Source organism: Ictalurus furcatus, chromosome 1, assembly GCF_023375685.1.
Source record: "Ictalurus furcatus strain D&B chromosome 1, Billie_1.0, whole genome shotgun sequence".
Classification (NCBI taxonomy): domain Eukaryota; kingdom Metazoa; phylum Chordata; class Actinopteri; order Siluriformes; family Ictaluridae; genus Ictalurus; species Ictalurus furcatus.
The window spans coordinates 27,511,518-27,537,830 of NC_071255.1; the positions used below are offsets into that span (position 1 = coordinate 27,511,518).

The 26,313-nt window shown below is 39.9% G+C and overlaps 1 protein-coding gene across 3 annotated transcripts in view; it reads left to right on the forward strand.

The window, feature by feature from the left end:
• xylb (xylulokinase homolog (H. influenzae)) overlaps positions 1-26,313 on the forward strand; it is a 64,320-nt gene that overhangs the window by 15,026 nt on the left and 22,981 nt on the right. For all 3 annotated transcript variants that reach the window (XM_053635213.1, XM_053635222.1, XM_053635231.1), the window contains 4 exons: positions 2,680-2,795; positions 3,059-3,132; positions 7,395-7,491; positions 22,898-22,956. In XM_053635213.1, coding sequence (XP_053491188.1) covers positions 2,680-2,795; positions 3,059-3,132; positions 7,395-7,491; positions 22,898-22,956 — 346 coding nt within the window. The remainder of the gene's footprint in view (positions 1-2,679; positions 2,796-3,058; positions 3,133-7,394; positions 7,492-22,897; positions 22,957-26,313) is intronic.

Consider the following 26,313-nt stretch of genomic DNA (forward strand, 5'->3'; position numbering starts at 1 on the left):
ACATGGTCAAATAGTGCAGTTGTGTAACCAGGAAAATTCATTACAGTTTTTACATGAAGTCTGTTTTGCTGAACTTCTCCACTGTTCACTGATTTAGAATTGAGTGCAAAACTGTGGCAATTGTAGTCCTAGCCATCATAACATAACTGTTCATATGATTTGGGTCCAAAGCCATCTTATGGTTTTTCACTGGTACCATCCCGAGCAATCTCAGTGATCTTTAGGCTGCACTATGTAGGACCATCCTCAGCAGTAGCATGTGACTTCCAATTGATGAGAACTCCAACCAGAAGTAGGACAACCAGAAGTAGGGCATCAAGATGGATCAGGCAGGTCCGAAGAGCAGAAGGGGTCAGGATCACTGGCATCTCAGGAGCATCATGTGTAGCTTGACAGAAAGAGAAAAGGAGAGAGAGGGAAAGGGAGGGAGAGATTATTAGGTATGCTTATTGCCCCATAAAGGACAATGTACTTTGCCTGAGTGCAAGCAGGGACTCCAGCAAGACTAGCTATGACAGCATAACTAAAAGGAAGAGCCAGAAGGGAACAATAGTATAGTATAGTACTGTTGTGTATGAATGAGATTTTTCTGTTTATCAAAATTGCGACACCTCTTTGTTTGGTGTTGTAGTGGGCAGAGAATACGTGGTTGAATTGTGGAGTGTGGAGTTTGTGTCTGTCTGCTTCTGAGAGATGTGTTTCTTGAAGTAAGCATATATCTTCGTTAAGTGTAGTGAGATGCTGTAGTACTTTGGGTTTTTTTTTTAACCTGAGAGCCAATACCATGGATGTTCCATGTCAGGAATTTGATTGTCATGTTTTTCAGAGATCTCTTGCTGTGTTCATCAGTAGTGTACTATAGTTGTATGTTAATGCATAAGTGTGAGATGATATGCTAATGGGTTTATGAATTATAAATGTAAATGTACCAATTTCTAGCTACCTTCTACATTCTATGCCAGCACGACCTCTTTGTTCATTTTCTTTTTTCTTTTTTTCCTTCTTTTTTTTTTTAAAAATCAGCTCAACCCTCAATGGCCCTTGAAATTAGCCAATTTCCCTGTTTTTACTTCACGGTCCTTGGCTGTTGACAATGGGTAATAAAAGCTTATAGAAGCATACTGCTGATTAACTTGTTTTTTCAAGGTATGCATTTATGCACTTTTTATGGCTTGCGCAAAAGGAGTGGAGACTTTTGTGCCAAATGTATTAAGTATTAAAATCTCAAAATGTGAAATACAAATAGGAATTTTTCAATTATTGAATAATTCATTCATTCGTGTTCAGTCAGAGTTGATCCGGTGACCCTGGAGCTGTGAGGCAGCAATGCGACCCGCTTGCACATCTGTGCCACCCATTGAGAATAATTAATCAAACATAACTGATCACATTTTTAACATGGCTGTTTTTGTGATTTATATTTACAAGTTAGCTTCCCCCCCCCCCCCTTAGAAATCCTTTCTTCCTTTCTGCTTCTGACTTTTTGACACATTTTTCTTCTTAGACAGGATCGTAAATGAAGGCGAACACGTTAAGTGTCTGGTCAGATGGAATTTGGACAAACTGTTAGTCACACCCACTCAATAAACCCAATAAACTGCAGTATTTCACCCAACAGTGCAGACTAATCTGGCTTAAGCAGTGATATCCAGCTGATAATCGTCACTATTGCGGGTTTCAACATGAATTCATTTCATAAAGTAGCATTTGTTAGCTAGCATCACATTTCCTACAGGATATTAGCATTTTTTTGTATTTGTGTGGCGCTTATACTGTACGTAGACTCCTGGAAATGTGAACTATAACTACAGCTAAAGGATACTGACTGAAATGCATTAGCTGTTGCATCTATATATTTTTATTTAAGTGCTGCTCAACTGGATGAGATAAAGACAGCTTTATGACCACTAAATATGCATGCACCCACAAACACGAAACTGATTGCAAACACAAGCGTTTCCTCCAGATACTCTTTATAGGACATATCTCAAATATACCGACAAGCAGAGCTGGCTACAATTCCAGCATATTTTTTTTCCACATTGTTTGGTACAGATAATTTTGCCATTTTGGGTGGCTGGCGGTCAGAGGACATTTCTCTTCAGGTTTCAGTTGACTGACTAACATTTAAGGTTCATCAATGAAAAAGGCGCCAAAAAGAAGGAAAAAAAAACCCCACAGAAGCATAAAGCTAGGGGAAAAATGCCCAATGTTAGATAGTGAAGGCAGTTTTGTTTTTAGCATTAATATGGTTTAAGTTCTTAATCAGATACATTTATATATCATGTATTTTTATATATCAGATTAATTTTGTTTAATACTTTGTGTGTGTGTGGGGGGGGGGATTACTTTGTTCTGGAAACCTTCAGATATTTATCACACATGTTCATGTCATTTCCCTTTAATTTCCAAGTAAGTAAAAAGCAATTTAAAAAGGGTTCTTCAAGATGTTTAGAAAAACCTACCAGTTGATTTCTTTACAAGACTGCACCACAGTGTGCCTCAGAGAACTAATACAGTTTTAAATGCAAATTACTTTTTCTTTTTTTTTTTTTACAGTTTATATATATATATATATATATATATATATATATATATATATATATATATATATATATATATATTAGTGATCATCTGGACAGCCTCAGGTCTAACCCATCACCTGGTTCTTCTTTTCAGCTATAAGAACGGCTCCCTGACAAGAGAAAGGATCCGTAATGAGTGTGCTGGAGGATCATGGGAAGATTTCTCCACTGCCCTGAGGTCCAGCACCATGGGCAACAATGGAAACATAGGTGCTTGCCCTCCTACATCATTTGTTCTACTGATTAAAAATGTCTGTCATTATAAGCGCATCCTAGGAGTAATTTGATAAACATGCTTGCCTTGCACGTCATTTGCTGATTTAATTAAGAGGAATCTGGTCCAGATGTGGTCATGCCCTACAGAGCGATGCTACACTCCCACAGGAGCCATGCTGTGAATAGATGGTGATAAATGAATTAGATCCAATCAGCTACTTTCTCATGCTGTGCTTTTTTGGCTTGTCACTTTTCAGGAATTTATTTTGATGCAGTGGAGATCACACCTCCAGCAGTTGGGATTCACAGATTTGATCAGCATGATAAAAAAGTAGGTACAATTGGCGTTTAACACCGTTAAATTTAATCATATTATGGTTGCAAACATTTAAGGTAACAGTTAAAGCCCCTGTTTACTCAGTTTGATAATTAGCTGTAATCGTTTGCGTCTGTTGTTTGTAGTTTCTTTTCTTTTCTGCTATTTTTGTGTCGCCAATTCAAGTTGGGTGCTCACATCAGCACCCTTGTAATCTAAATACAAAAAGCTGACTTGTTTCCTACTCGGTGCAATCACATTGTGTTTGAGCATTAGTGAAACAGTGTCTAGTTAGAATTTTTACTGTTTTTACACATTGTTTTAGTGTTTGTGTGTTAATGGTAAGTATTTTCCCTCATCAGTAAGGAGTGAGAATTTACAGATTGGCTGCACTAAGACAATCATGATGGTAAATGGTCTGCACTTATATAGCGCTTTTTTAACTTTAGCGCTTCCGAAGCGCTTTACACTGTGTCTCATTCACACACACACTCACATACCAATGGTAGCAGAGCTGCCATGCAAGGCGCTAACTTGCCATCGGGAGCAACTTGGGGTTCAGTGTCTTGCCCAAGGACACTTCGGCATGTGGAGTCATGTGGGCCGGGAATCGAACCGCCAAACCTACGATTAGTGGACAACCTGCTCTACCACCTGAGCCATAGCCGCCATGAGCTACGTCTAGTACTGTTAAAAATGATCTAATTAGCACATTTTTATATAATTTTTTCCTTTTATTACTTATTCTTATATTTATTACTTGTACATGGGCACACTGAAAAGCCATGACATTTTCTCATTTGTCTAATAAGATCTCATGCTGTTATAAATGGACAATGCTGACTATAAAATTAATCTGATCTTGCGGAGCTTCACCAGCAAAGGTCATGACCCTAAAAATTGCTAATGAGCAGCTGTTCACTGTGTGATAGCAGGCAGTTAAATGTGAGGACAATAAAGCTCATTTTAGTCTAACTTACAATAATCAATATACACACTGCTGCTGCAAAGTAAAATGCCATGCTCTTTGTAGCTTTTTAAACTAGCTAGAAGAGTTAGTTACAGTTGAAGTTACATTTATATAGCGCTTTTCTCGACACTCAAAGCGCTTTATATAGTTGGGGGGGTCTCCTCAACCACCACTAGTGTGTAGCATCCACCTGGATGATGGGACGGCAGCCATAGTACACCAGAACGCCCACTACACACCAGCTATTACTGGAGTGGAGACAGCGATGTAGCCAGTTCAGAGATGGAGATTATTAGGGGGCCATGATAGAGAAGGGCCAATGGGGGAATTTCACCAGGACACCCAGGTTATACCCCTACTCTTTTACGATAAGTGTCTCGGGATTTTTAATGACCACAGAGAGTCAGGACCTCGGTTTAACGTCTCGTCCGAAAGATGAGTGCTGTTTTTACAGTATAGTGTCCCTGTCATTATACTGGGGCATTAGGACCCACACAGACCACAGGGTGAGCACCCCCTTCTGGCCTCACTAATACCACTTCCATCAGCAGCCTTAGATTTCCCAAGGAGGTCTCCCATCCAGGTACTTGCCAGGCTCAACCCTGCTTAGCTTCAAGCATGAAAGTAGCAGTGGACACAAATCATATTGTTCTTTTAGGACTGTGTACAAAATGCACCAACACACCGTGCACCGTTCATGGCATAAAATGTAAAAACCAAAGTGCTGTTGAAGTACCGTTCTGTTATTCTGATATGTTTTTCTAGTGCTAGCACTTCACAAGTTGTTTATGTTGCCAGGGTGATACCTTTGTCAATCAGTATGTGATTACACAAAACCACACAGTTCTGATCCCACAGAAAATAAACTGTGTTCGAAGCTGTTGTAAAATCCTTGCAAAATATACAGTATATGCACTATGCACGTTACAATAATTGAATTCTGTATGCTTAAGCGATTGTTATGTCTATAGAATTACACTAATCATTTGTTGCTTAGCAACCAAAGCTTAATTTTAGCAGACTACATTGTGTGGCGGAAGAAGTGTTTATTGCAAATATTATGAATAATATATTACATATATTTCTTGGCATTTTATAACCCTGATTCGAAAAAAGTTGGGACAGTATAGAAAATGCAAAAAAAGAAGTCATTTGAAAATCCAATTCACCCTGTAGTATATTGCAAACACATTATTAATACATTATTTTATGTTTTTCCTTTGTGAATTTAATTTATTTTTGAAAATATATACTCATTTCAAATCTGATGACTGCAAGTTGGGACAGTTGACTGTTTACCAATGTGTAACATCACCTTTTCTTTTAATAACACTTATTAAGTGTTTGGGAATGGAAGACACCAGTAGGTTAAGTTTAGCACACAGAATTTCCCTCATTTGTCCATTATGTATTTCTTCAGCTGTGCAACTGTACAAGGCCTTCGTTGCCTTATTTTGCACTACATAATGTGCCACACATTCTCAATCAGAGACAGGTCAGGACTGCAAGCAGGCCATGCTAGCACCCGCACTCTCTGCTTACGCTTGAAATTGCTTGAAATCCAGGCAGAATGTGGTTTGGCGTTGTCCTGCTCTGGATGGCAGCATATGTTGCTCTAAAATGTGTACATATCTTTCTGCATTAATGATGCCCTCACAGATGTGCACGTTACCCATGCCATGGGCACTGACACACCCCCATACCATGACAGATGCTGGCTTTTGGACCTGATGCTGATAACAGCTTGGATGTTCCTTTTCCTCTTTAGCCCAGAAAACATAACGGCTGTTTTGTCCAAAAACTATTTGAAATGTTGACTCGTCGGACCACAAAACATGATTCCACTGTATTACTGTCCATCTCAGATGAGACCGAGCCCAGAGAAGTCAGCGGCGCTTCTGGACAGTGTTGATGTATGACTTCTGCTTTGCATAGTAAAGCCTTAACTTGCATCTGATGATGCGGCGGCGGATGGTGTTGACTGACAAAGGTTTACCAAAGTATTCCTGAGCCCATGTCAGGATATCCATTTCCATATCCATGATATCCATATCCATCCACTCATGACAGTTTTTAAGACAGTGACATCTGAGGGATCGGAGATCACAGGCATTCAGAAAAGGTTTTCGGCCTTGCCCTTTATGTACCGGATTCCTTGAATCTTTTAATTATATTGTGCGCTGTAGAAGGTGAAATGCCCAAAATCCTACCGATTTGTCTTTGAGGAATGTTGTTCTCAAAGTGTTGGATTATTCGCTGACGCATCTGTTGGCAGATTGCCGAACCTCGACGCGTCCTTGCTCTTGAAGGACTAGGCCTTTTTTGGAGGCTCCTTATATACTGTGATTAGACGATTGCCTCACCTGTTTCACCTTCTTATTTCAACTTGTCACATCGCCATTAGTCCTAAATTCCTCTGTTTCGACTTTTTTTGGAACGTGTTGCATGAATCAATTTCAAAATAAAAGTTTACCTTCAAAAACTTTGCCGTTTATTAGGTAAAACATCAAATACCTTGTCTTTATACGTTTTTTTGTTTAAATCCAAGTTAAAGTACATTTACAAATCCTTCCTCTTTCCCTCTATTTTCCCTACTGTCCCAACTTTTTCGAGATTGGGGTTGTATAAAAGCAATAAGCTACTTGAGGACATGTGTTACAATGATTTTATCATGAGTAAGGGAGTTTTAGGGTGTAAAAAAAGCTCTTAAACATGATAAAATCACTGTAAAGCATTTTACATAACGATCTTCATCACAAAGAGCTTTTAACATTTGAAATCATGTTGCGAGGGTCTTTTTAACATTTTGCTTTTCATAATGTATTCATTTCTGAGTTAGCATTGTTAAAAAAAAACGATGACGAGTTGTAACATTAGTGAGGTGTTTTTACTTATCCTCTTAAAAGACTTCTCTTTATTTTGAGCTTCCATTAGTAGCAATGCTCATCTCTACTCTCTTCACAAATACTTATGGCCATGTTGTCCTTGTACTCTCTGTGAACTGCTGAGATTATCTGTCTCAGGCTGGAAGTTACCCTTTCTCCCCTGATCTGAGATCACCAGCCACTATCTCGGAGTGTAATCCCACCCGTTTTCAGACAAACCTAAAAACTGCCCTTGGATCAGTGTGAAAGGCTGGTTTTACTCGACGGCAGGATTTAGGGATGCCTTGCGGTGTGAGCTGAGGTCATTGCTGCTGTTCAGCTCCTCTGTGGGAATGCTGGAGCAGTGAAAGAGTGCTTTGTGGAAGCAAGAATCAGCCCTGTCTCCATACTTAAAGCTGCCTTTGTGTTCTGCTTCTGCACAGGTAGCTGCCTTCACCCTGGAGGTAGAAATTCGAGCCCTGGTTGAAGGACAGTTCCTGGCAAAGAGAGTGCATGCCCAAAAGTTGGGTTATAGGATTAGTAAGTGTTCTCAGTCTCATGTTCACTATCACTGTCCTCTTCTGTTCTTTTCCCTTCAATCCATCTCACGTTATTAAGCTTTTTTGTGTCTATTTTCCTCTTTATCATTGTGTATCTGCAACTTCTGAGGCTTGATTCACAGTTTTCTAAGAGGAATTCAACAGCTCAAAGTTCTGCTAGTACACTGAATGAAATTACCTTCATCTCCTTTATTATTGGCCAATAGTGGTTTAGTTTTATTGACACAGTGTCCGGTTTTTACAGTACCTTTTTGTGTCATTATTTTGTTTTGCCTCCTCTATTATGTTGCAGCAGAAATCACAGCGAGGGTTATTACTTTACAAGTAGGGAAGCTTGCAGGCAGACAGCCGGCAAAACACCTACTTTAATTAAAGTGTGATCAGGTGCTGAGAGACGCGAGTTTTCTCCCAGCCTGAGAGAGATTGCCCTGAGTGCTGCCCAACCTGCTCGCAGTTTGTCCCTGCTGCTTCCGGAGCTGTTTAAAATGCAATCACACCTTCTCTGCTTCCCATCTTCTCCAAAATGTACAGCTGGTCAGCAGCTCCTTGTCAGCAACTTGGGAAAATCTCTCTGAAATTAGAACAGCATTGGCAAGATTTCCAGAAATGAAACGGACTGAAAACTTCTTGCTTATGTAACTTTGATTGACACAGACAAGGCAGAGACGCATAAAATCACGGCCTGTCAAAGCTAGTAGATGCCATCATTTTATCATCATATTATTTCAGCATTGTGCTTCAGTTCCTCTTTCAGTTCATTTTGATTTGCTAAAATACATGACGATTTAGTTTTTCACTCTGTTTCGAATTATATACTGTGCCTATGTTGCAGTCTCATTTTGAACTCATGTGCCCAATGGTTCCATTTAATGAGAATAAAATGACCTCCTACTCCTAAGTAGTGTGTCAGTGAAGTGTTCACCCTATCTTTAGGATACAAGTTAAAATTTCAGCGATACTACTGTCATCTATGTCAACTAAGTTGTGCAGTACCTGTCGATAACCGATTTAATCAACCACCGATAATTTTTAGAATTGATACTAAATGAAAACTTAACACTTAACGTATAATATTGATGAACTTGCTTAACTACGAAAATAAACAATACTGACTGTACCATGAAAATGTACTGTACCCTTTTAATGGAATATATATTTATATATATATATATATATATAATATATATATATATATATAAACTATTAATACATTTTTAAGTAAGAAATAATAAAATATAAAAAAGATATACATCTAAACTGAACCAAAAACTAACACTCCAAATAACAAATAAAAACTATGAATCCAAAGTGAATATAAAAAAAAAAACACTTCAAATAACACAACAAAATTTACTAGTGATAGTTTTTATTTCGCCTCTAGAGGCTGCTCTCGTACCATACAATGACAGCGGACCCTTCTGAGCCGCTCCCGCGACGGATCCAACCAGGAAACATCGGCATGGATTTTTGGCTATAACCAATCATTCCAGCAATCAGTTATCGGTGCAGATTAATCAACAAAACTGATCAATCAGTCGACCTCTACTAGAGAGCGTTATTGGCCTTGCTCTCTGTGGAGGAGGGATGCTATTCCTGTGTCCTCTGTCATTCAGAAGGACACCAGTGAATTGTGCTTCTCTGTTATGTTGCATGAACAGAAGTTTCACATGTTTTAGAGGAAGCATGTGTCGACCTTCGAAGTGGGGCATAAATAGAAAAAAGAAAATGATGCACTCTTCAATATCAAATCTATTCAATATCTATATCAAAATTCACAATTGAATCTGTGTCTGAACTTGTGCCAAAATGTCATAGAGGAAAATCAACTAGATTGGTGGAAGTCACAAGGCAAAACTTGAGTGAATACGGGAGTTTGTGTGTGTGTGTATGTGTGTGTGTGTGTGTGTGTGTGTGTGTGTGTTCTTGTACTAGCACAACATCTAGGAAACCCTTAAACCTGAAAGGTTAGTTTTCCATTTTCCCCCCTAATTTAAAAAAAAAAATGGACCCCAAAATGAGTAACATTATAACAAAATGAGTAATATTATGAGTAATATTTCGAGCTGTAACAAACAGGGATATTGTATGAATGTATTTAAATGTTTGATTTGAAGTAGTTTACAAAACTAAAAGGATTTTACATGTGTGCATCCCCATATTTATACCTCAGGGAATGTTTTTTCAAGAGTAAAAATTTATTTGCACTTATTTAAAACCTTCCTTAGTCATGTCATTATGTTTGACACGTTTATTTTGAAGAGGAAAATGCTGCTATTTAAAAAAAAAAAAAATGTTATAGCAAAAATCATTCTCACTAGAACTAAAGATAAATCTTTGTTTGTTTTTTGACTGGAAATTTGAATTGTTGGGTTATGTTTATTTTTATGAAGGGTGCCAATATTTCTGAAGGGCACTATATGTCGACCTATTTTTGTGTGTGTGTGTGGGGGGGGGGGGGGTGTCAGCTTTTGATAATTAAATCGTTAATCAGAATTTCAAAATGGGAAATCAATATCACACAGGCATAAGATTGTATGGAAATTAAATCTCTCAGATCTCCTCCTCCTAAAACTCATGAGGTCCCAGGTGCTCTGTGCTATAGTTTATACCCGAAGACTATTTCATATTCATCAGCTTGTGCTTACATTTTTTTCCTTCTAATGCTGTATAATAAACCAACTGACCAACAATCAGGGATTATTTTTCTCCAAAATGCCACAAGCAAAAGGTACATTACTGAAGGGTTTCCCTCCCCTTTTTCCATACTAGCACTTTGTCTATTGATTTATGCTCAGGGTGATTTGACATTTTGCCTTGCTGCAGGGTTTTTATCTGGGGGTGGCATGAAGCTGAAATCACTCTCTGCTGAAGGTCAGCTGGACCCTGACGGGAACATTTTTGCTAAAAGTATTGCTCACTACTGTCTATTGATAACTATTAATAATGTACTTGGTGGCTGACAAATCGCTCATAAGTGTACACAAACATATCGGCAATATGGTGTACCCTTTATAAATTATTCTGTAAACATAGCTCGGAGAGAAATGTCTGCCTTTCGGCATCTTTATAGTTTTTGACACAGCACACTACACCACACCACATATTAAACATGTTTCACTATTTTCGATTTATCAGCATGGAGCGCTGATTGAGAATGATCCATTAAGATAATGTCAACGATGATTAAACATATGAAGGTGCGATCATCCTTCATATCTGCTGCATTTTTTTGTAGCTTGCTTCTACGCCCCCCCGATGGGGACATACAGTCATGTGAAAAAATAAGTACACCCTATGGAAATTGTTGGTTCTTTTGACATATTTGGACAAGCAAACATTTGATCCGCTTTGAAACGGTGCATATTAATAAAGTTGATGCATCAAACAACACATAAAATTGACATTTTCGAGTAATTTGTTCATTTAGATTAACAAAAAACAGTGCGGTCACATGTAAAAAGTAAGTACACCCCTACATTTATCACACCTTCAAATCCATAAAAAAAATCAGGTGTTCAGGATTGGGTGCCAGTGATTTGAACCTGCTTAGGGAGTGCAGGTGGAACCTGTTTTATTTATACCCGTCTCATACCTAGTGTCTGGTGTTCCCAGTTCATCATGCCAAGATCTAAAGAGTTCTGTAAAGCCTTCAGAAAAAAGGTTGTGGATGCCTATAAGTCTGGCAAGGGGTTTAAAAAGATCTCCAAATTATTTAAAATACATCATTCCACTGTAAGGAAAATAATCTACAAGTAGTGCAGAATTCGAACGACTGGCAATTTGTCCAGAACTGGCCATCCTAGCAAATTCAGAAAGAAGTCTCCAATAACACCAAAATTTCATCACTGGATCTGCTAGTAAGTCTTGTAACTGTTGGTGTCAAAGTGCACGCTTCTACAATCAGAAGAGATTGAACAAATTTGACCTGCACGGGAGGCATGCCAGGAAAAAGCCTTTGCTGTCTAAATAAGAAAATTAAAGCAAGACTACAATTTGCCAATGAGCATATAGGCAAAGACCATGCCTTTTGTTATAATGTGTTCTGTACAGACGAATCAAAGATAGAGCTGTTTGGCCACAGTAACAGCAGATATGTTTGGTGCAGACCTAAGACAGCTTTTTAGGAGAAGCACCTCATATCAATTGTGACCACGGTGGTGGAAATTTAATGCTTTGGGGTTACTTCACTGCCTCATGCACTGGACAGTTTGCATTTATTGATTCAACTATGAATTCTACTTGAAGATAATGTGAGGCCATCTGTCCAAAAGTTATAGCTGAACCGAAAGTGGACTTTTCAACAGGATAATGATCCTAAGCACACTAGGAAATCCACCAAGGAATGGCTCAAAAAGAAGAAATGGAGGGTTATGGAATGGCCTAGTCAAAGCCCGGATCTGAATCCCATAGAAATATTGTGGGGGGATTTGAAATGGGCAGTACATGCAAGAAAACCCTCAAACATCTTGCAACTGAAAGAATATTGCATGGCAGAGTGGTCAATAATTCCAGCAAGCAGATATCTGAGACTGGTGGACAATTAAGCAAAACACCTACAAGAAGTTATTTCTGGTAAAGGGAGCAATACTAGCTTCTGAGGCCAAGAGTGTACTTAGTTTTTCCACAGAAGAATATCACCTCTATTGATATTTCTGTTGAATAAATGATTGAAAAAGCTAATTTTCCTTGTGGTTTTGTTCATGTATGTCAAATGTATTAATATGCAGTGTTTCAAAGCTGATCAAATGTTTGCTTGTCCAAATATGTCAAAAAAAACCAACAATCTCCATGGGGTATACTTATTTTTTCACATGACAGGATGTGCTGTAAATCCATCTCTTAGTTAAGGGACATTGAATCTCCCTGCAGTCCTGCTATTGCTGTAAATTATTCACCATGCTCTTTGATCTGTACTGCACTTACTCAGGGACCAGTGTGTGGCCTCTCGCTCTCTCGCTCTCGCTCTCTCTCTCTCTCGCTCTCTCATTCACTTCCAAAGGCAGGCAGAGCTCTGAGCTTTATTTGCATGACTGTCAAAATTTCAATACTGCCACAACATTAAGATGAATCTGGACAATCATGAACGCAATGAGATGATTAAGCATACAATATTTCAAATGCTCCGAGCAGCACAACTGCATACAATAACAATAGAAACCTGACAAATTACCATTTATTATCATTCAGTGAATTGTGTGTGTTGACAGTGTCAGTGTCCTGGGTTATCTCATGCTGACACACACTAATGCTAGCTGGCAAAGCTGTGGCAGTTTTATAGAATGATTTGAATTGTAAAGTAGTTGCCATGAAACAGTCGTCTTTAATATTTTAAAATGTTTTCTGCATATTACCTGAAATAAATTGGCTATAACCCTGTCATCTGTACAGAGAAAATGTGACTGTTTTCTGATGATAAGTCACATTATGTCACTCTGATGAGCTCCTCCACCAGGTGTCTTTTTAGGGCCTAATGGCCATATTAGAAATTTAATATTAGATTTTCTGAACCCAATTTCCAGAAAATCTTCGAAAAGATTATAAGATTATAAGTAAGTCTTGCTAAGGAAACAGTTATCGAAACCATGCTTTTGTGTTTTAACATAATCTGAAAGCTTCTCAAAATAATGTTAATACCGTGTTAAAATCCATTTCATGTTAGAGATTTGTCACACACTTGTACTGTCAATGCCAACAGCATTTAAAAGCCTTGTGAAAAGGTTTTAATTTGAAGGATCTGGAGAGATTCTGTATGGAGGAATGGTCTCAGATCCCTTGCCATGTATTCTCCAACCTCATCAGGCATTATAGTAGAAGACTCCGAGCTGTTATCTTGGCAAAGGGAGGTAGCACAAAGTATTGACTAAATGTTTGCCAGTAATTGTTGCACACTTATATTTAAGGAAGATTTTTTTTATATAAACCTGTGTTGTGTTTAGAATTGTTTGATATCTATGAGAGCAAAGTATTTTTGTGAATATTTTGAACACCATATTAAAAATGAAACAATAAGGACAATTTTTCACAGCCTTCTTTGCTCATATTTACCAAGGGTGCCAATATTAGAGGAGAGCACTGTGTAGTGCCGCTGTCAGGCCAACTGGTCTCATCTGTCTTGCCTGAGAAAGAATATCTGATAAACACAGGACAGTCTTTATAATTACAGCAACAGTTCCTCGTAGGTGTAAGTCTACAGTATCTAGGTGCGATTATAGTGTACTTTGATGCAAGAAGCTGATCTCCACTGAAGCTGACTTAAGTAAATATGGGCTTAGAGGATTAGCCACATTTTGCTTGTTCAGCAATGTAATTTACAGCTGCAGTCAGATTAGAAATATATAGCTTGTATGTCACTGTGAAATATAAACCTCCTCAAGGCTGGTTTGGAAGATTGACGTTAAAAAGTCACCAATTTCGCAATTTCTCACTTAGCACTCTAGTTGTGACTTAGCATTTTTTCTGCTTCTGTTTTTACCCTCGTTGTAACTGCAAATAATATTTACTTTAGGGGTATTAAATCAAGTTATACATACAGTATACATAACATTGTGTACATTGTGGAACTCTACCTTGGCTTGTTAACTTGTCCGGGTTGGTTACTATTTAAAAAAAAACAACTTTTTTAACAATAAAAAACATAATTTTTTATATTATGATAATTTATGTACCATGCCAAATCTGCATTCGTATAATAATTTATGGTTAGGAAATATTATATAAAATCTCATGCCTTAATATTGCTGAAATTGGTGCCTTATGCACTGAAAAAGCACATTTAGAAATGTTGAAATTCAGTGACAAAGATTCGTGGCAAATTCCTCTGAAATTAAAATAAAAAGCTTGACCTCAGTGCGGTTCTGTGTTGGAATTGTTGCAGTGTTAGATGGTCACTGAGGCTCTAAGCCAACACTTAAGATTGCTATGCATATTTAACAAAGACTGGCTCTTTATTATTTACACACATTAGGTGATGTTGTGTTATAAATGAAATGGAATATGTATTTATAAAATTCTGTTAATTTGATGTGCTGCATAGCCAAGGCTAGCTCCGAGTCAGGCAGGAAACGATTGTCATGAAATCAGTAAGGGAACTCTGAACTACTGTTCCCAACAGCCACTGCTTCATTGTCACATGACCACCTGCACCTGATTCACGTTCCTGGTAATTAGCACGCTTGTATATAGTCACAGTTTGCTGTGCACTCTTTGTCTCACGTTATCGTCTCACTATACCTTTGTCTATGCTGCCGTATTTTGTCTTTGCCACAGTGTTTTGTTTCCTAGTTGTAGAGTGTTTTGTATGTTTGTTTGTTTTAAATGTTTAAGAATCTGCACTTACTTCTGTCTGTACTTTGAAATGTGACAGAATGTGAGACCTATAACTCGGAAGCAGCAGATAATCGTGAAATACCTGGGCTTCACTCTACCACCTATGTTCACGGAGAACTACGCTACGCTACGCCAGCAGGAGGAGGAGCACCAAGCTGCGCTATGTAAGCAGCAGGAGTACATGGAGGAGTCCGGGTACAAGTGGGAGCCTGTTGACTGGCCTGGTGCCATCTCCCACCCTCCCTCCCCTATTGTGGATCTGGTCCAGTGGACAGAGTCAGTGGAGAACGTGAGTCAACCTCCCTGCTCGTCTGAGGACACCGCTCAGCCTTTCGGATCAGCTGAGGATGTCGCTCAGTCGCCCTGGTTGGCTGAAGATGTTGCTCCATCTCCTGACATACCCAAGTGCTCCCCTCTGTTCGCCAACCCCGTGCACAACGCCACTGTGCTTGCCTGCTCCACTGAGGAACTCGCTCTGCCTTCCTGCTCGGCTGAGGACGTCGCTCTGCCTTCCTGCTCGGCTGAGGACGTCGCTCTGCCTTCCTGCTCGGCTGAGGACGTCGCTCTGCCTTCCTGCTCGGCTGAGGACGTCGCTCTGCCTTCCTGCTCGGCTGAGGACGTCGCTCTGCCTTCCTGCTCGGCTGAGGACGTCGCTCTGCCTTCCTGCTCGGCTGAGGACGTCGTTCCTCTTCTTTGCTGTGCGCCGTATGTCACTCCCCCTCCCTGCTCCACAGAGGGCATCGTTTCCCCCTCGTGCTCCGCGGAGAACCTCGCTCCCCTCTCTGGCCTCGCGGAGAAGCCCGCTCCCCTCTCTGGCCTCGCGGAGAAGCCCGCTCCCCTCTCTGGCCTCGCGGAGAAGCCCGCTCCCCTCTCTGGCCTCGCGGAGAAGCCCGCTCCCCTCTCTGGCCTCGCGGAGAAGCCCGCTCCCCTCTCTGGCCTCGCGGAGAAGCCCGCTCCCCTCTCTGGCCTCGCGGAAATCTTGGAGCTTCCCTCGGGCCTCGCAGAGAACATCGTTCCCCTCTCCTGTCCTGCTGAGGAAGTTGTCCCGCTGTCCTGCGCTGCAGAGAAAGTCACTCTGAGCTCCAGCCCTGCTGAGGACGTCGCTCTGCTTACCTGTTCCACTGAGGACGTCGTTCTGCTTACCTGTTCCACTGAGGACATTGCGTTGCTTTCTTGCTCCACTGAGGATGCCGCTCAGTCTCCTGGTTCAGGTGGGGACATTTTGCCCAGTGGGCCAGGACCGCCAGAGGGAGGGAGTGTATTTTGGCCGCTCCGGGAGAAGCGCCTTGTGGGGGGGTTCTGTCATGAAATCAGTAAGGGAACTCTGAACTACAGTTCCCAACAGCCACTGCTTCATTGTTACATGACCACTTGCACCTGATTCTCATTCCTGGTAATTAGTACTCTTGTATATAGTCACAGTTTGCAATGCACTCTTTGTCTCACGTTATCGTCTCACTATACCTTTGTCTATGCTCCCGTATTTTGTCTTTGCCACAGTGTTTTGTTTCCTAGTTGTAGAGTGTTTCATATGTTTGTTTGTTATTAAATGTTTAAGAATCTGTGCTGGCTTCCGTCTGTACTTTGAAACATGACAACGATAGTGAACATAATGTTTATAATATCCGCTCTTCTATTTCTTCTGCCTCTGTATCCTATCATTGACAACGTCTTTGCTATAGTCAAACAGTGACACAATGTTCAGTCATGAGAATGCACATGATGTAGCATTCACCTGGCTGTGTAGAACTTGCTGACTTGTACTATTTCACGTGAATGATCACCCAACTGGAATTTTGTGAGGATATTTTGTGGGCTCTTGTGAATATGTGATTAATGCGTATAAGCATAATTCTAATCTTTCGATCATTTTCTGTATGCATTAGAAGGATTCTTGTAAGACCTTTTAGCTCCTAAAATAGAAGGGAATAAACAAGAATTACTGGCTTGACTAACTGCCTTGGTTTTTTTTGTTGTTTGTTTTTCTGTTTACTGTGTGGGAGAGTGCACTTGCCTTTCCGACCTGAAATATGGCAGAAATAGTACTGTTTAAGTAGAGGTGTTAAAAAAAAAAAACATGAGCAGATTTTGCAACTATTCTACAGTAAGCACATTAAGCAAAGCCCTCATTTGACCTTACTGTATCCTTCAGAAAATGAACACACTCAGGCTATTTTGAAAGATCCTAGAAGCTGTGTGAGACAGGTGAGACATATCTTTAGTAGGTACTCTTAATTGTATATATGTTGCACTCACTGACCAATTTATTGGGAGACAGTATTTTTCTAACCTTCATCTGTCTAGTAGGATTGTCACAATACCATAAACATATCCTCCGAAACCGTACTAGCTGAAGTATAACGATACCACAGGATATTGTGTTAATTCATAACGCAAATCTACAAAATTAACCAAATTTACAGAAATACATAGATATAAATTAAAACAGACAAACTGAATTTTCCTGGAATACTTTATTAATGAGAATGAATAACTGGCTATCAGGCTACTGGAAAAACTCAAGAACAAACATACAATTGGCAAGCAACTAAATCCACATATTTCATCTGTTGTTCCCTACAGTAGAGGTTCTCAACCTTTTGTAACTAAAACTGAAAAGTCGCAAAGTTGGCAACACTGGTCTTCACTGACAGCTAGATAAAAGGCAGGCTAAACTCCACCTCTCCCCAGAAAATTTGCATAGAGTCTTTCTGATAGTGGAGTCATGAACAGTGACCTTTACTGATGCAAGAGAGGCCTGTAGGCCCTTTGGTGTTGTCGTTGGCTCTTTTGTGACTTTCTGGATGAGTCGTCGTTGTGCTGTTGTAGGAATTTTTGATGTTCTGGAACTTCTGGGAAGGTTCACTACTGTGCCGTGTTTTTCCATTTAGAGATAATGGCTCTCACTGTTGTTATTTGGAGTCCTAGAGCCTTTGAAATAGCTTTGTAACCCTTCCCAGACTAATGTATTTCAGTCACTTTCTTCCTCATAATTTCTGGAATTTCTTTCACCTTTGCCATAGTGTGTTACTGGGTAAGACCTTTTAACCAACTTCATGCTGTTGAAAAGGTTCTATTTAAGTGTTGATTTGATTGAACAGGGTTTGGAGTAATCAGGCCTGGTTATGTCTAGTCCAGCTGAAGACCATTATGATTCATAGATTTGGGGAATTAGTAACTAACATTTTCACACAGGCCCAGTTGGTATTGGATAACTTTTTTGCTTCAATATATAACATTAACATTTAAAAACTGTATTTTGTGTTTACTCAGGTGGCCTTTGTTTTATCTTCGATTTTGTTTTAATATCTGAAGCAATTTAGTATGAGCTATACACAAAAACAGAAGAAATCAAATAATTTTTCACAACACTGTATTTATACACGTCAGTTGGCGTAGTGTTAGCTTGCTTACTAGCAAACACGAAATCTTTAAAGATTAAAGTAAAGAATTTAGCTTAACTAAAGTGTCATAGACCTTTGTGTATTTTGCAAAAGTAGTACGATGTGTTGTTTTAGCGAAAATAGTATTGACTGCCGCTCATACACTATTACCTTATTGACGATATGGCTGTTTAAAAATTACGGTGTTGTCGGCGGTATTTTGAAGATTTAGTATCACGATGCTACCATAGTACCAGTATACCGTGTAACCCTACTGTCTAGTTTTGGTGAGCCTGTGTCCGGTGTAGCTCACCATGGTTGTAGAGTGATTATTTGTGTTATCATAGCCTTCCTGTCAGCTGGAACCAGTCTGTCCATTCTTGTTTGTCCTCTCTCATCAACAAAAATGATAAAGTGGTCTGCGTGTGTATGTTACAATACTCGATAGACTCAATGACATTTATTATGTGGACACTTAAAAATATTGTTTCTCCCTTACATTTGGTAGAAGTCTGTTTAGATTGACAGCTTTGTGCTCCCATAGTTTAAAACTGTCCTTCTCAGACAGCAGGGTGCGGACAGCTGTCTTGTAAGCTTTCATACACTGGATGTATTTGAAGGCCATATTTTGGACATTATTTGGATCTTTTGGGTGAAGGTAAATCCATAAATCTTGCAATCTTGATGAAAATAATGGACATACGCTTTGCCTTCTGCGATCTTTATATTAAGACTTAACCCAACAAGTCAAGTACAATATAGTGATAATATAAATAGTGATAAAAGGCGAGGCTATGATGCTATATTGGAACTATGCTGTCCACTGAATGAATTTGATGTTTCCACACGCCTGCACACATGCAATGCTCCATAGATTCTCTTCGATTCCTGAAGATGAGAGAGGGAAAAATAAATGGCTCACTGCAGCTGCATGCTTACTTTACTGCTCTGTTTGTCAATAGTAATAGCCAAGAGATTATTGACAGTGCACCAGATAGAAAAGATGTCTGCTTTTTTTGCTCGTAATCAAAAATCACATTTATAGACTTTCTGAATAGAGATATTCATACATTCAAGGCTTCCAGCTCTGCAATTATATAACTGCAAACTGGCACTTTTCCTATATTAATGCATATTAATGTTCAGACATTTCTATGTTCAGGTTGGAGAAAACATGAACTACAGCTTTAACCGTGTCTTCACCATTCGAAAAAACCCTGCATGAGTGCTTTTATGGCTTTTTACAGTGAAACCTATTAGAGCTGCAACAACTAATCGATAAAATTGATAACAATCGATAATGAAATCATTGTCAATGAATCTCATTATCGATTAGTTGGTCTGCTACATTTACTCGGGGTACATTTACTCACTATGTTACTTCTGTTCCGAAAACACACTTCGGAGAGTAAATACTGAAGTTGTGTCCCAAATGAAGTACTATAAACTTACACTATGCACTGTGTACTCTACCGTCTAGTGCAGTGTTTCTCAACCGGGGTTTGAAACACCTAACCCTAGTGGTCAGTGGTGTAATTGCAGGGGGTCTGTGGGAAAGTTTTAAAAATTGTTTAAATAATATTTATATATATATATATATATATATATATATAATGTGTGTGTGTGTGTGTGTGTGTGTGTGTGTGTATATATATATATATATATATATATATATATATATATATATATATATATATATATATATATATATATATATATATATATATATATATTAGTGTATAAAAGTGGCACATGAGGCCATACGCATGTAATGTGACGCCGCTAGCAAATACCCAGAGTCACCGACAATGACTTTCTTCAGTTTACTGTTTATGTCAACGTTACCTTTTATTCCCAACATGACCTCAGTCACCATCAGACGGAGGCGAAATCGTCAAGTGACAGTGGAAGAAAGTGTGCAACCGCCAAGTCCTCTAAGGCAGGGGGGTATTTTATATTAAACACCCTGAAGAAGATCAAACTTTACAAAGCAGAATTTGTGTAACCCGGAAGCACGATAGTGATGCATGAGCACAAACTTATGTTTAGATCCAAAATGTTCCACTGTGTGTAAGGGGCAGGGGAAACTGGTGCAAGTTGCTTAAAAGGTTTAGTTATTTTAAGTTTATTGTCATTATATGTTGTATTTGCGTGCTTGCATTGTATATTCTGTTGTTTATTATAACGGAAGTGATGTGTTAGTAACGAGGCTTCGTTACTCCTCATGCGCAGTGTAGACGCGATGATGAGCAGCGGGAGCACGAGTAAGATCTGTAATGTCAAATTAAAACATGATCAAAAGTAAAACGGTATGATTAAAGACAGTGAGTAACAGAAACCACAAGGTGCAGTGAAAGGGACTTTTTATTATTAATTTTGGACTGTACTTTAATTCCGTGCATCCATAACATGTAATGCATAAATACTATTGTGTGTGTGTGTGTGTGTGTGTGTATATATATATATATATATATATATATAAAGTTTGTATTATATATAAGTATTAAGCACTGACTTAAACTACAGTCCAAAATTAATAATATAATATATACTCTGGTGTGTGTGTGTGTGTGTGTATTGGGTTAGTATATAATTGGACAAACAGTTGTGTAAAGTTTTAGTCTGAAGTTTATATTTGTAACACTCAGTTTGTGCATTTTATTTTAAATAAACAGTGGTACTGAAAATTTTCCCTGCCTCATTAATCGAAAAAATAATCAGCCAACTAATCAATTATGAAAATAATTGTTAGTTGCAGCCCTAAAACCTATATACTGTATATGTTCCGTCTTTCTATTAGTCTCTGCTCCTACATTGTGGTGCTTTTTTTTTTTTCTTCTCCATCCTGACCTTTGATATACATCAGTCATTGGTGGTCACTGAAAGAGCATGAATGTGGCAGCAAATCGTGGTTGTGCTTTGTTCTTATTGGCACCCCAAGGCAACACTCGGTGACGAGATTTAATACTGCACAGGAAGGGATGATGATAATGTACTGCAAGAGGGAGAAATGTCATTGTGTGGTTTGTCCCGTTTGCTGTGGCTGTAGTAGGGAGTGACACCAGTGTGAGTGTGTCACAGTCAGAGGTGGTACAAGTACCTGAATTCTTGACTCAAATAAAAATGGAACTAAGTATCGAAATAAATACTCTAGAAAAAGCTGAAGTTCTGCTTCAAATTCTTTTTTCAAGCTTAAGTTGGTTCAGGCTAAGTAACCAGAGCTTTATTCCTAATCTCTCAAATATTAGCTAGCTTGATAATACAAAATTGACCATACAAAATAGCTGAATGTTCTCCCTTTGCTTCGGGGGTTTCCTCCCCAGTCCAAAGTGCATTGTAGGATGATTGGCCTCTCTAAATTGTTTGTAGTGTGTGTGTGCGATTGTGCCCTGCGACAGAGAAAATGGATGGACATTTACATTTTATGGCATTTAGAAGATGCCCTTATCCAGAGCGACCCTTACACAGCCACCCCTACATAGCTAACACTACAGCTATCACTACACAGCTACCACTACAGCTACCCCTACACAGCTACCACTACACAGCTACCCCTACACAGCCACCCCTACATAGCTAACACTACAGCTACTACTACATAGCTACCACTACAGCTACCACTACAGCTACCCCTACACAGCCACCCCTATATAGCTAACACTACAGATACTACTACACAGCTACCACTACAGATACCACTACACAGCTACCCCTACATAGCTAAAACTACAGCTACCCCGACACAGCCACCCCTACATAGCTAACACTACAGCTACTACTACACAGCTACCACTACAGCTACCACTACAGCTACCACTATACAGCTACCCCTACATAGCTAAAACTACAGCTACACCTACACAGCCACCCCTACATAGCTAACACTACTGCTACCACTACACAGCTACCTCTACAACTACCAGCACACAACTACCACTACAACTACCACTACAGCTACCTGCACAGCTACCACTACACAGCTACCACTACAACTACCAGCACAGCTGACCCTACACAGCTACCTGGATGGACAGACTGTTCTTTGTTATTTCCCACCAGTCAGAATTATGCTTTGATTTTCAGGCATATAGAGTCAATGGTCAGAAGAAAGATACAGAAAGAATAGAAAACAGTTTAGACCTCTCTAAACCGTAAACTCTTGCACAGAATAATAAAAAAAAAAAGATACTGGCTGTAGCAAAGTACTGAGAGACTTTACTGAAGATTTGCATATGTAAAAACATCACCTTTCCAAAGTGACACTTTCAGGCATGCTAAATTGCATTGTCAATGCAAAATTAATCAGTGTGCATTCACACTGCCCTGCATTTTGCACATTTAGCTAGAACCATCCCAAATTGCATATTCATGCAGCTAAACGTGCAAAAACGGACCAGACCTGCTCATTTGCTCATGTGAAAGACCCAATCCTCCATAGACCCTGGCATTAAATAAGCTAACACGTTCTCTTCAAAGGTGTTCTCAGCTCAAGTCCTTAAAGACCACTTAGTGCTATAAATATAGAACAAGGTTGTCATTTCAGCCTATGAGAGAAATAACAATGCCACTACATGAAATGTTTCAGTGTGTATACAGTTAAAATGTTCAAATGTTGTATCCCTGAGGCCCTGGTTTGCATTTGACATTACTGTAATATGTTTTTTTTTTCACTTATAGTTCAAGGAACGAGAGTCCTGGCGACAGGAGGGGCCTCATCCAACAAGGACATACTTCAGGTATGCAGCAAAACAGCAAACAACAGAAAATTGCTTGATGAATGCATGCTTATTTCTGACCTCAGTAAGAATTCTGAAAATGCTTTGTGTGGATTTCCCAGCAGTGCTTTATTTTCATGAAATTAAAATGACTTCCTCTGAAATGTTGCAAACTGTGGTGTCATAATGAGCAAAAAAGTTTGTGTGTGTGTTTGTGCGTGTGTTAGAACATTGCTTCAGTATATTTGGATTGATATCACAGAACCTGTCTCGAGCCTCCCTGTATCTTCCATGTAAGAATGGTAGAAGATAACAGATGCGAATGCTTGGGTTTGCATTCCTGCATAATTTTTTTTAGGAATGCTTTAGGTCTTAATGCATATTTATTGGTATTTTGTTTATGTTTCTTGGTTTGGAGGGTGAGAACGAGAGAGAGACTTGTAGAGCATAGATAATGCACTTTTTTTTTTACTTGCATACACCAAATCCCAAAGCATCCAACAGCTTTTGTTGTTGTTGATGCCTGTTTGACATTATACTATTATAGGCACTGTAATATAAAAGATAAAATAATCATCTGAAATTCAGTTCAGGTGTAATGTATGAAAGGATTTCATCAGTTTAGGTTCTTCACTGCTACAATCTGCTGAATGTCAAATGAAAGCAGAGTTAAATTAGCTAATATTTTCTTTTCTTTGACAGTGAAGGTTACAGAAAATTGAGGCTTATTTTTTATTTTTTATTTTTTACATATTAGATAGAGACTGAAGCCATGGTTTTTCGTTAATGATAGTGGTGGAGTTCTGTTATCCCTTCATGATATAAATGTTCAGTTTTTGGCTTATATGCGGCAAAACAAGGTGGATTTTGGAGAGCTAGTATCTCTTGTGTGTATGATCACTCTGTCCAGCCCATATGTATATACATTATCTCACAAACGTGAGTACACCCCTCACATTTTTGTAAATATTTGATTATATATTTTAATGTGACAACACTGAAGAAATGACACTTTGCTACAATGTAAAGTAGTGAGTGTACAGCTTGTGTAACAGTGTAAATTTGCTGTCCCCTCAAAGTAACTCAACACACAGCCATTAATGTCTAAACCGCTGACAACAAAAGTGAGTACACCCCTAAGTGAAAATGTCCAAATTGGGCCCAAAATGTCAATATTTTCCAGCACTGCCTTAACCCTCTTGGGCATGGAGTTCACCAGAGCTTCACAGGTTGCCAATGGAGTCCTCCTCCACTCCTCCATGAGGACATCATGGAGCTGGTGGATGTTGGAGACCTTGTACTCCTCCACCTTCCATTTGAGGATGCCCCACAGATGCTCAATAGGGTTTAGGTCTGGAGACATGCTTGGCCAGTCCATCACCGTCACCCTCAGCTTCTTTAGCAAGGCAATGGTCGTCTTGGAGGTGTGTTTGAGGTCGTTATCATGCTGGAATACTGCCCTGTGGCCCAGTCTCCGAAGGGAGGGGATCATGCTCTGCTTCAGTATGTCATAGTACATGTTGGCATTCATGGTTCCCGCAATGAACTGTAGCTCCCCAGTGCCGGCAGCACTCATGCAGCCCCAGACCATGACACTCCCACCACCATGCTTGACTGTAGGCAAGACACACTTGTCTTTGTACTCCTCACCTGGTCGCCGCCACACACGCTTGACACCATCTGAACCAAATAAGTTTATCTTGGTCTCATCAGACCACAGGACATGGTTCCAGTAATCCATGTCCTTAGTCTGCTTGTCTTCAGCAAACTGTTTGCGGGCTTTCTTGTGCATCATTTTTAGAAGAGGCTTCCTTCTGGGACGACAGCCATGCAGACCAATTTGATGCAGTGTGCGGCGTATGGTCTGAGCACTGACAGGCTGACCCCCCACCCCTTCAACCTCTGCAGCAATGCTGGCAGCACTCATACGTCTATTTCCCAAAGACAACCTCTGGATATGACGCTGAGCACGTGCACTCAACTTCTTTGGTTGACCATGGCGAGGCCTGTTCTGAGTGGAACCTGTCATGTTAAACCGCTGTATGGTCTTGGCCACCATGCTGCAGCTCAGTGTCAGGGCCTTGGCAATCTTCTTATAGCCTAGGCCATCTTTATGTAGAGCAACAATTCTTTTTTTCAGATCCTCAGAGAGTCCTTTGCCATGAGGGGCCATGTTGAACTTCCGGTGACCAGTATGAGGGAGTGTGAGAGCGATGATAACAAATTTAACACACCAGCATTAGTACCGTTTGTAACGAAAGTACCGAAAGTACTGAGGTTGCGATTCTTCCAGACATGATGGTGGCAGCAAATAAGCGCAAGTGTTGTAGTCGGTCCACAAGTGGTGAAGAAGAAGAGGAACGACTACGAGCACACGGGAAAAATTACAGAAGTTTAGCTTAGCTTAATAAGTTTAGCTCCGCCCCGACTCATTGAGAGGAAAGCTAGTATCGGTTTCCTGTGTGCAACCGATGCTATCATTCATTTCAAACAAAGCGAGGAAACACCTGGAATTTGGCGAAGCACCTGAAAGACGGTCCTATATTATATTTGTTTGAGGCAGCTGCATTGTTGCTGTGAAACCAGCTAACGTTATGCTCCATGTAATGTTAGCGATAGCCAGTTATTTGTTAAAGACACTAACGAATTGTGATGTTATAAACTACCTCCGAATGGACCACCATGCATCGCCATTCAGCCCGTGTCCTGTCACCTAAATGTAGCTACTGTCACTAATAATTATTCACATGTTCATGCTTTTAATAAATCTTTTTGGCCTGCCACCATATCAGTGAATTTATACTAATGCTTGCATTCAGAGTATAAGGTGTGTGTTTGTGTGTGTGTGTGTCCCACTCCCTCTCTGTCCCACCCTCCCCCTCTCTCCTACCCTCCCCCTCTCTCCCTCTCTCTCCCACCCTCCCACTTTCTCCTACCCTCCCCCTCTCTCCCTCTCTCCCCCCTCTCTCCCACCCTCCCCCTCTCTCCCTCTCTCCCCCCTCTCTCCCTCTCTCCCCCCTCTCTCCCTCTCTCCACCTCTCCCTCTCTCACCCCCCTCTCCCTCTCTCGCCCCCCCTCTCCCGTTCTCTCTCCCCCCTCTCCCTCTCCCCGCCCCTCTCCCTCTTTCTCTCCCTCCTCCTCCCAGAGGAAGATGTTCTCCAGGAGAGTTTATTTATTATTATTATTATTATTATTATTGTTATTATTATTATACCACACCGTGGTATCGACTTTGGTATCGAGTATCGTGTACTTTTGGTGGTATAGGTACCGACTACTAGATTTTTGGTATTGTGACATCCCTAATATACACACACACACCTTAAACCCAGGCTTATTTCAGAAAAGCTATGTATATAAATTCTATTCTATGCTGGA